Source organism: Homarus americanus, unplaced genomic scaffold (genome assembly GCF_018991925.1).
Source record: "Homarus americanus isolate GMGI-L3 unplaced genomic scaffold, GMGI_Hamer_2.0 scaffold16894, whole genome shotgun sequence".
Classification (NCBI taxonomy): Eukaryota; Metazoa; Arthropoda; class Malacostraca; order Decapoda; family Nephropidae; genus Homarus; species Homarus americanus.
This window is the reverse complement of record NW_024746541.1, coordinates 4,341,505-4,353,440: the sequence shown is the minus strand read 5'-3', so window position 1 is coordinate 4,353,440 and position 11,936 is coordinate 4,341,505. Positions and strand designations below refer to the sequence as shown.

At 43.6% G+C, this 11,936-nt stretch overlaps 1 protein-coding gene across 1 annotated transcript; it reads right to left on the bottom strand.

Moving 5' to 3' along the window:
• Positions 1 to 5,323: 5,323 nt before the first annotated feature.
• Positions 5,324 to 6,585, bottom strand: LOC121879347 (pro-resilin-like). The gene is made up of 3 exons (XM_042385948.1): positions 6,552 to 6,585; positions 5,933 to 6,001; positions 5,324 to 5,806 (listed from the first exon to the last, which is right to left on the bottom strand). The coding sequence occupies exons 1-3, from the start codon at positions 6,561 to 6,563 to the stop codon at positions 5,582 to 5,584; spliced, it is 306 nt and encodes a 101-aa protein (XP_042241882.1). The 5' UTR covers positions 6,564 to 6,585; the 3' UTR covers positions 5,324 to 5,581.
• Between the last annotated feature and the right edge of the window lie 5,351 nt (positions 6,586 to 11,936).

Here is an 11,936-nt window from a genome sequence, read left to right as displayed (position 1 = left end):
GGCACATCTTGTTGCTGTACGTCATGAATAGAATACTGAGAGATTCCAAGACAGGACGCTGTTCCCCCTGTCTTAACTCCTTTTGTGTGTTTGTCCCAGAAACAGAACTTACGAACTTGACACCAGTGTGTTTCCTTCACCCCTGATTGGAAGTATCACCTGGGTCTCCCACATTGTGGAACTGTTGTACAAGAACAGGAGAATCGACCCAGTGGAATGCGAGTTCAGTATTGCTGGATATGACTCATTTACGAACCTTTCTCAAGAAACTTGCAAGAGGGGTGTGGTTATCTATGCTAGGCAAGACCTTAGAGCCAGCCAGGCGAGGGTACAGGGAGAGGATGCTTTTGAAGAGTCCAAGTGGTGTTAAATTAAATTAAAGGGAGGGGACTTACTTATCGTTGGGTGTATCTACAGATCCCCAAACTGTGGCCCACTAAACCAAAGGAACTTAAGAGCCTTAATAGACAACGCGGCGATGTTAGCTACACTTGCCTCCTTATCATGGGGACTTTAACTATGACGACATCGACTGGAAAACGAGTCCACCCCAATGATTTGAATAACCCTGCTACTCTTTTTTGTAAAACTCTGAGAGATAATTTTCTGTTCCAACATGTTGAGACCCGCACATTGGAGAGCTAAACACCCAAGACACCAGATTTCATCATAGCAAACAGGAGGGTATGGTGGCCAAACTGAAAAACTTTGCCCCAGTTGGCACCAGTCTCCATATAGTGTTGTCATTCAGATTTAACTTTTACCTAGTTCAAGATAAGGCCGAAGGGCCAAGGTGCAAATATTACAAGGGAAATTACAACGGGATGAGGGAAGAGATGAGGGGTATCCACTGTGCTTCGCCTTTAGGCTATTTCGGCCGAAGCTGTCAGTTTCTTGAGTCATTTTCTTCGGACTTCTTCCTTTTGTTCTTTTTACTTTTCAATTATCAATCTTCTTCTTGGTCTTGTTCTGGTAAATTCTCGTAAACTTCTAAAAACGGTGATGATATTATTGTTACTAAATCGTTTTGTTCAGTCTTGTTTAATTCAATTTCTTTTTCTGTGGTGTTCTTGGGGTCTTGATTTTTCTTTTCTGTGGTCTTGTTGGGGTCTTGATTCTTCTTTCCGGTCTTCACTACAAGAAGAGCCTCCTTGTAGCTCAGTTTTTTTATTACTTCGCAGCTTAGCCACCCTACACTCCTCCCTTCCCTTGGGACACTCCCAGTCGGAGGAATGGTGTCCAAAAGCTGCGCATTTCTTGGCGGCCGCCGAGCAGTTGGTTTGCTGGTGCCCATATCATGGTCATAATGACATGGCTAGTCTGTTAAAACCTAATAATTCATATTACGCTCCACGCCCACAAAACCTGTGGACCTTTTGAGTCTCCCAGTTGAAACATTCGTTCTCTAACCACTTCAGGAGACCTGAGTTTTTTGTTTTCTATGTCACATTGCTGGACAAACACAAGTATACCTAAATTCCGCACAGGGTGTTCATGCATTTGAATTGGTAAGAGAACACCCTTGCCTTGCGTCAACTTAGAGATGTCTGATTGCAGATGAAGCATTCAAGATCCATTGTGACTGATGTTGAAAGCTTCAACTGTATTTACTGTTTGGGTAATTGTCAATATAAGTCAGGGTAGAGTCGGAAGTGAGAGTGAGGTATTGTTGACGTCGGCCCTAGAGATGCCAGTGATTGTTGACCGAGGCTGAAGTCACCTCTTTTTCACAAAGGAACATCAGAGAATCTGATCTTCATCGTGAAATTGTTGTAAGGATGTTAATTTCGAAAGTAATTAATTAACCTGCAGGGAACTGTCAGACCAGCTATCTTTGAGAATCTAACGGTGTAATCGGATACTACTCGTCTTAGGCTCCTTTTATTGCAATCAGACTGCCCGCGCCTCCGTTTGCCTTGATATCAAGGGAGCCTTTGATACGACTCAGCCTGCCCTCATTTTACCTGAGCTTGCACCTCTTACCTCACTGGACGTCAGGCCCGGGTTCGCGTTGAAGGCTCTGTATCTCCTGTTCAAGAAATGAACCTCGGCACCCCTCAAGGCGGAGTTCTGAGTCCCACCTTGTTTAACACTCTCATGCACTCCATTGCATCTCTCCCGTGGCCGACAGAAGTTGTCCACTCAGAATATGCCGACGATATCCTCCTCTAAACCCCTGACTACCTCAACATGCAGGAAGCCCTTGGTCTGGTCTTCAGAGAATGTGATTGACTTAGTTTCCTTCTTTCAACAACAAAAACAAAAGCCATGTGGCACGGTCGTGTTGTACCTCCATCCCTTCTCTTATCAGGAACGCCCTTGGACTGGGTTAATAAGACAAAATACCTGGGTGTGCATGTAACTCGCACACGTCGTCTGATCCCTGAAGTCCGCTATCTTCGAGACATATGCTTTCGACGTCTCGCTCCCCTCTCTACCATGTGCAGGGGTTCCCTTGGTGCCACCATCCCTGTTCTTCTCACCATGTACAAGTCCTTTGTCGTTCCTGTGTCGACTACGCCGCCTTCGTCAACATTAGTCGGACTGCCGTCAACCGTCTCAGAAGTTATCCAGAGGAAAGCTGCTCGTATCATCCTGGGGCTCCTCAGTGGACACTCTCCTCTATATACCGAACTTGGTCTTTCCGCCTTACAGGATCGTGTCCAGGAGTTTTACCTAAAACTACCGTTTCCATTCTACAGGATCCTCGGGCAACAATGTCAAGCCAACTTGACCCTGCTGTCCGAGGCCGACCTCCATCTAGAAGACAGTGGCGAGGGTCACTCATCTGAGCCCTTCAGGAACACGACCTCAGCACCCCTGCTGTTGGTTCGTCTCCTTCTCCCTGGCTGGATTTTCAACCTGAAGTGATTGCCCTCGGTGGACCGCTCCCGAAATCCCACGTAAACCCGGTTATTCTCCGCACATCCACCTCTCCAGGATCGCCCACTGGTCCCCAGGTAGCGTCGGCCTCTACACTGATGGCTCTATTGACCCGGCTACAGGTAGGGCCGGGGCTGGTGTCTACATCTCCTGTCCTGATGCCCCTGAGCCTATCAAACTTTCTCTCAGAGTTTCTGACGGGGCATCCTCCACTCAGGCTGAACTAATAGCCCCCCTTGCTGCCCTTCTCGCTGAGGAAGAAGCCGATGGTATCTGCCCCTTGCTTGTCTGCTGTAATTCCAGGTCTGCTCTCAACGGGATCGCATTTGGATCAGGGGAAAATAAGGACCTCATCCTCCGAATACGAGGGTTAACATCCACATTTCAGGATGCAGGCCGTCCTGTGACAGTCCTATGGATATCCAGTCATGTCGGTTTCTTGGGGAATGAGGCAGCAGATGGCCTTGCCAAGACTGGCTGTAACAAGGCCACACATGACTACCTTGTTCCTCGAACGCTTTTACACTTGCCAGATGCTTCTCGTGTTATTGTACAGGGGTACCTAGTGACAGCACTTGGATCCCGCTTCTTCTATCAAGGAATAAATATTTAAATTGAATTGAATTGATTCAACAGCCAGAATATCAACCATCGTACAAGACTTTGAGAACCGCGGTGTGTTGGACTTTTTGAGAGGGATAGCCCACAACTTACAGTTTTAGTGTTTGATATATGTCAGCCAATTATTCAAAAATAAATACGACCGATCCACAATTGTTTTCACTTTAGCACAATTTTTATCAATGGAGCGAATGGTATTAAATAGATTATTGTTATAAATTGATGGTCTCTTGTTTAGTAATTTGTTTGGATTTTTAAAGGGTAAAAGCACTACAGATTGTGTGATTAAATGTCTTAGTAATGCTAATGTCAACTGTAGACTGTTTGTAGACCTTAAAGTGCCTTTGATGAAATAAAGTGATCTTAGAAAGTCTTGTAAGTAAAAGGTATAAAAGGGATATTATTGATGTGGATTACAGATCACTTAACTAACAGGAAAGCGAGTGTCTGGTTTCAAGGTCATGAATCGGAAGAAAAAAAGTCTCGGATTTGGGTACCCACAAGGTGGCGTTCTTAGCCCTATGCTTTTTAATATTCTTATGGACAGAATAGCAAGTTACAAATTCCAGGGCGAGTCCCAAGTAATTATTTATGCTGATGACATTCTGATCCAATGTAAGAATGAGGAAGATATGTCTAGGATCATTGATCAGCTGCAGTATCTTTGTCTCGACTCGGGACTGGTCATTAATGAAAATCAAATCAAATTTGGAGTAGCTACTACATCCGGGGCAGTTGTGGAGTGATCCAAGAGTCACAATTGGATCTGGAGGCAAATGGCAGAGACGTCAGGGGCGCATGAACAACACAATCACAACAAATCTCTTGTCTGGGAACGACAGACATATTTACGTTATATTACTTCCTACACTGGGTGAATGACAATTCAACTGTTGAAGCATGAACACTGATATTCACTACAATTGACTGAATCAAACTGAATGACCAGGGAACACTAAAACATACCTGGAGAAAAGGGAGGAGCAAGCGTCAGGGGACGCTAAGCTCTGCCTGATCCCAGGGTATATATACCCCTGAGTTGCCAGCGATTGCTACTCACTGCAAATGACAGAGATTACAAACAACTCAACTGTTACTCATTCAAAGATGACCCTCAGTTGACAAAGGTCTGGCGAATTACTTGAGTTGATATACACAGACTAATTCAAGATTGAGCTTCCCAGGAGAAAGCGGAATAACAACTGATCGACAACTGTCGTCTTCACAAAGGCGGGACACTGGGAGGGAACACAAGTGTAGCGTCTATGGGGAAAAGCACTTCTTCTCAGGGGTAGCTAACCCACTCATGTTTTGCGGTCGTGGAGTTTAATAAGAATCATTAGTTAAACAGACTAGCAGTCAACGTGACCATGACAATTGTACAGGGAATTTCTCCCCACCACACACTCATCATTCTGTCACTTTATGTAACTTGCTGACAAAACCCATGACCCTTCAATGTTTACGCCCTTAATGCATGAGCCATAAAGGCAAGCATGAACTCCCCATGCTTCCCAGTTGGGCACTGTAAACGCTTCTGCGCTTCACCTTGCACAGGATGTTAGGGGGTGCCCAATAAACTAGCCCCCTAGCTACAGTGTGTGTATTTATTCCTGTTGCTGACTGTACATTGGTACACCGTGCAAAGTTTTATTAATTTAAGCATTTAAACCTTAAAATATTCCATAAAAGAATGAACATATTAGCATTGAAAAAATCTTCTCTTTTGATATCATCAACTGAGAAAAGATATAAAATTAAGATTCTTGGTCATTGAAATATATTGTAGCTTGGTCCCACAAGTTTATTAAAAGTACAATAATATACAAAGTAAAGACCTGGTGCAGGAGGGTGTGGGTGTGACTGTACAGGAAGACAGGGAGGGGGGGAAGCTCGTCTGGCCTGTTCAACCATACTTGAACCACAAAATACATTTTAGTTTTATGACGAAGTGTCATGTGTGTACTGGTACAGTATATTGTAAACGCAGTCATGAAAAGTAGATGGTGAATTATTCACAAGAGTGTGTCCAATGAACCAAAGAAAAGAGTTGCTTAATGCCTGGCGATGGTTGTTGTTAGTGGTAGCCATAACCATGGCCGGGATGACTAGCGGTGCCTTGGTAGCTCACGGTGGGATGGAAGCCGCTGCCGTCAGCCCGGTAACCCACTGTCTGTACTCGGCCGTCGGGAAGGTGCACATAGTACTTGCCCCTGACGTTGCGTCCGTCACCACTCTCGTGTTGGCCGAAGTTGTTGTTGCCGGCGGTGACCCCATAGTTGAAGGTGTAAGGAATGGGCACCTGTCAACACACCACGGGGAAGATCAACTATAAATCATCGTACAACAAAACCATTTAACTGTTGGAAATATAATAAGATAAAACATTAATCTATCTCACTGTTAAACACAATGTAGGAGGACGTACGTTGTATGAGGGTTGGTAGCCACCTGGGAGAGCCACACCTACGGCCACCAGCATACACATCAACGCCACCTGTTGCAATATTGTAGATCTGATTTTAAATCTAATATTTACATTCTACTTAAGTCATGTTTAAGGCAAGTTATACACGGTGTACAGTGACAAAAAACTACAATCCGTTATATCACTCATTTAATCGTGATCTTTCTCGCAAAGTTACTTACCATCACTTAGGTTCGGTGATTTGATCCAGATTATATGAAAACTGTGAATCTTAAAATGACCTCATAAAGTTTATATTAAATTTGGTCTAATCTTTACCTTAATAAGTGCATACTTAATGTGGCTTTTATAACCCAACACTTGAGGACAAAAACATTGTCCTGATTGTGAGATTCTCTTCAGTCCTAAATATTGCTGTTGTTAATTATTAATGCTGCTTACTGTGCTGTAGCTAACATATAAATTAATTATAGGGTGTAGTAGATTAAATGGACTAAAACATAAATCATTAATACGTTCTTCACTATTTTCTGTTTTTACTTTATATTTGATGTTTTACAAATATCAGGAAGCAACAAGAAGTTATTAATTAATTATGGAAAATATCATCAATACTCACAGAGGTGAACATGTTTGTTAGTGTAGTATTGGAGAGGTAGCAGACACTGGCTTCTTCCTGGCCTCCAGCCTCGCTTTATACCTCCAGTTACCCGGACCCTCAGTCATCACCAGCCATTGTCTTTATTAACCATGCGAGGTCATGAAGTGATTGATCACTGGTTTTGTATTGTTAACCAAAAGCATTATATGAACAGATGTAGATTATATTGCCTCTTTACATAATTAAGAAAATGTAATATATCTGTATATATCTTAAAACAGTAATGTGATGTAGCAATATATTTCATTAAAACATATAAAATATACTCAATACTAATTTCCCTTATGATAAAATGAGTAATGTTGTAGAATGTGAAATGTGATTTAGTTACTTAAGTCACTACTGCCTTTACAAATAACGTGATGTATATTCTGCGATTTTCTGATTGAATCTCGTTGTTAAATAACTATTGTCATGTGATTCCTTACACGCTTTGTCTCTTAAAAAAATCTTCCACGTAACATAATCAAGAGAAATACTTTCATTTATTAGTATGTCCAAGCAAAACTAATGTTCCTATTATTCTGTTTCACAAGTCTATATGTACGTAATCAGGAAATGCACGTACACACAAAACTTTCAGTAAATGCGCGTAATCGTTGATTTACTCAAGAATTTCAGGTAATTACCAAAAATGCTAAGGAGGATACATGTATTTACTGACACGAAAATCATGGGCATATTTATGAACACATAGCCATTAAAATGAATTAAAATGGTTTATATGAATGAGTTATTGCTCATTTATTCGCACAGTTTATGCTGCAATGACATCTAGAATTACACTCAAATTTGGCTTTTGCATCGAGGTATCTGACATTTCTTTGAACCTTTGCAGTTACATTTAGTTAATAATTGTCCACCAGGTGTGGACTGGGCAATAACAGTAGACCGTAACGATACTGACTTATCTTAACAAACCTCATGAATTATTAATAAGCGCAGAAGGTACACATAAAATTGGTTTCTAGAATATATACCTCTCAAGATCTCTGCTTTAACTGCAATTCTGTACTGATCTGTCTCTAGATCTATGTAGATGATAACAACACGTATATTTCTTGGGTCTCCTCTACCACTGTCTACAGCTGGAATAGGAATGGCAACATTATCTTCAGTCTACACCGTCTCGAAATTATATGAGACTCCAAACTACAAAACAAAATTGCGGAATGCTCTACAAGATCATCTTCTTTCAGCTTCTGGTGAAATTATGTGCTGAATGAGAAAACTTAAGTCCTGGTTACTCCTTTAATCCAAGACAATTAAAAACTAAGGTATAGGAAGGGATTTGATGGACTGACTGATGAAAAAGGCAGCGGTATTAGTATGTCCCCTAATATGTTTGCAGCTAACGAAGAAGACACTGAAGATGAAGATCAAACACGTAACAAATGTCACTAGCACAAAAACTTGCTGCACTATACAAGACGGAATTCATCTTGATTTCCTCTACTACTAATGAGACAAAGGAGGACTGACAATATGCTAGAAGATTGTACAAGCTGAACAAGACACGACAGAATAGTGGAGCAAGTCTCACCAACTGAGCAAATGAAATTTATAATAATAAAAGGACGTGTCTGTCCGTGAATATGTCTGTCTGTCTGTCTGCCTTTTAAAGCCATAGCACCAAAACGGAAGCAGTGAGACCTGAAAATTTTACACCCATATTGCATAGGTCCCAAGGGTGTGCACTGTGGTATTACCATTTACCACGGACCCCCGGATGGTCCGGGCCATGGACAGATCTTCCCGACTGAGATTTCACCACGGTGAATGCGGGAGGTGGTTGCCTGTGTGGGGGAGAGCAAACTGTGACCTTCAAGAGTAAGTTTGTCTTGGTTATGTATTGTTAGAGATATGCAAAATGTATTTATCGAAAAATTTCGAAGTTGCGTGATTTTCATGTCCTCTGTATGGTACATTTTTTTTTTTAAGCTGTCAATACGTGAGAACCGCGCACGCCTTTTGCCTCGGACTGGAGAATTACTCCCGCTCCTCCATCACAATCTCCCGCCATTAACTATTCTGGAACTGAGCAAATATACGTGTGGATATTATAAAAAAATATGAAATAAAAAGGTAATTTGATTATCTCTTTATAGAAACTTTAATTTACATACAGTATGAGTTTTAACTCCTAAGTTAAGGACGGTCAGGTGACGGGCAAGTTGAAGGGAATGATTGAAACCCGCCTTTTGACGCATTCAATATTTATTGATGTAGTCAAAACCTGCAGAGAACAGACGTTCATTAGTATTACATGGTGATCCATCTGATACATAATTAGTTAGTCTCACATTATTTTATCTTTAGTACAAGACATTATTAAACATAGTGATATAATACAGAGTTCATTACTCTATTAATCTTAGTTACACTTCATTCTGCTTTGTCTTATTGCTTCAGATAAGGAAGAAACGAGTAGGCATAATTAGTCCACAATATTTCAGTACTGAGGGGTATATCATCACTTAGGCTGTACTTACAAGTGCGGGTCAATGAGTAAATTGTCCCAGCACAAAACTCGGACAGGATTGTGAGTCGGAGTTCACCACTGCTAGCAGAGGGGCCGTGTTCACAGAACCACTGAGGAGGGCAATTTGGCGTCATGGAGGGGCAGGCAGCCATGCCACCAGCCGAAGACCGTCCACTCAGCAAAACCAGGACCTGTCTGTAGATTTTTTTTTTTTTAGATTACCCTCGAGGGCGCTAGTTTATTGGGCACCCCCTTACATCCTGTACAGGGTGAAGCGCAGAAGCGTTTACAGTGCCCAACTGGGAAGCATGAGGAGTTCTTGCTTGCCTTTATGACTTATGCAGTAAGGGCGTAAAAGCCTGAAGGGTCATGGGTTTTGTCTGCAAGTTACATAAAGTGACAGAATGATGAGTGTGTGGGGGGAAAATTTCCGGTACAATTTATCTGTTTATGGCAAAGTGTGGCAGGTCCCTAATAATGTCAAGTGCCAGGCCTGTCACTAGGACGAGGGATATCTGGTCAGGGAGGGAAGAGGTGTTGGTAACGGCCGGGGACCTGTAGGAGGAGGTCATAGGGCAAGTGAGGATGTAGTGAGAGAGGGTGTGAGAGTCGGTTGACCATAAAGTTTACAAGCAGTGCAGCCAGGCTCAGGGTTGCCAATGTACTAGGCATGGCGAAGTACAGTGGTGGTGGATGAGATATGGTGTGGTGGGACAGGTACAGTAGGGGTGGAGGGAGGCACATTGGCATTAACAATATAGAGGGACATACCTTTTAGTGTGATTGTGATGGCGTGTGCGTCGACATGCCAGTAGGGTACGGGTAGCCGGGGGTGGTGTTCTCAGGTCCACTAGGTAGCCCTGGTGGAGACAACACAGACACAGTAGCGGGCGCGGCTTTCGGTTGGTGGACAGGTTGAGGTACCACGTGTGGTGAAGATGAGGCAGGACTTCGCTCGGTGGCAGCAGGACATACCAGGCCAGGCCCGGTAGGCGCTACACCAGTAGTGAAGGCCGCCGGCGGTGGAGTAGGCCGTGTGCAGGGGGGGTGCTCACAGGGTGACTACCAGCTTGTGTCAAACCAGAAGAGAGGAGTGACTGGGTGGCAACAGAGGAGAAGAGTAGGTCGGTGATGGTTGTACAGAGTGTAACAAAGAGTTTTTAAAAACGGTTGGTAAATTCTTGGAAGAGGGATATGATCTGTGTCATGTCACTAGAGGGGGGTTGTGGGGGGCACCGGTTGGAGCACAAGGCCTGACAACATCAGAGTAGAGATGGGGAGGAGGCACAGTAGTAGTTGAGTTAGGAGACGGCCGGGACTGCTGTGTTGCAGTCAGGTGAGGCCAGGCAGGGGCAGGTGTTGTTGAAGAAGGCGTTGTTGGAGAGAGATGGGACGCAGAAGGAGGCGGACCGGTTGACTTTGGGGGGACGTTGTGGTAGACGTGGCCTTCGGGGATGCTTTTTCCCTGGGACAGACGGGCGATTGGTGCATTGCTGTGAGTCAGCATTGTGCCGGCCGCCACAGTTATAACACCTGGGATCAACTACATAGCCCACACCACCCCTATTAAGGTGGTCTTTGATTTTCTGGGCACAGGCGGCTCAGTTATGGTTACATGAACAGAAGCGACATCTGGGATGATCACGTCGGCAGCAGGCAGTGAAGGTGTGACCCCAATGAGAACAGATAACATAAAATGCAGACTCAGGATGATAGGGTTCTGCATAAGTGGAAGGAGGAGTGGGTGGGCCTCCGCAGTGGTTGGGTATTCCCTTCCCTTCCACTTGACAATGACAGCAGCTTGTAGAGTCTTTCCCCGGTAATGTCGATATATATTGAGTATGCTAGAATTAAAGTCACGCGCATCTTCGATGTCAGAATATAGGTGGAAATGTTTCACTAGGATGTGACAACATTCATGAGCGTCTACTGGGGAGGGAGGAGGGGAAAACCCCGTCAAAGCCAACAGTACTAAGTGTTTCATAGACCTCAGGAGTCTGACACTTAATAAAGTTCCGGTTCTTACCTTGTCGGAATTGAATGTTGAGACCGTGCTGTCTGCAGTACTTCATCATCCAATTAAAGTGTTCCTCTACAGTTTTCAGAGAGTCCCCCTTGGGGAAGTGCAGATTCAGCTTACTTGTCTGGGTGGCAGAGGGTAGGGTGATAGGGTCCATGGCATTAGTGTTTCCACTCCGGCTTGTGTTTCCCATAGAAGGCTGTTGGATTCAGTATGACCAGGTGAGTTGGCGATGGCATCCGTATCAGAGATGTCTGCGTCCATGAGAGAGCCTCTTCTGGGACGTTTATGTCGACCCCCCATGTTGGCAAAAACTTGCCGGCTGAGGGGACCTTTGTGGGACGATCGGGAAGTCAAGAGCACCTATGGGCACGTCTGTCCCCTTAGGTGGTCACGCCACGACTGGACTTGTCTGTAAACACTTCTATATCTGGTGAGGTCACAGGTCGCGCCGGAGGTCGCGGCGTACGTGGTCGCAGGCCAAGAGATTTAATGTTTGTGTGGGTAAGGCAGCAAACGTCAGCACTGTAGCTGAAGCTAGCGGCGAAAACAATTATTATTAGGCAATAATGCAGCGAATTTGTTTCTGTAACAGTGTTTGAAGAGATCTCATACTCAGTTCCTGTGTTTTCTCTTGTTCCCATCTTCAGCATTGTAAATATACGTTTTTTATTTTTATTTTTTCAATTGTAATGTAATGCAGCAAATTATCAATTACCATCGACAATAAATACGATTTATTCTATCATATTTTTGGGGGGGTACACACACTGCAATAATCTTTAACCATTAAATGCATCTCTTTCTCATGATATACGAGTAATTTTAAATATATAACTAT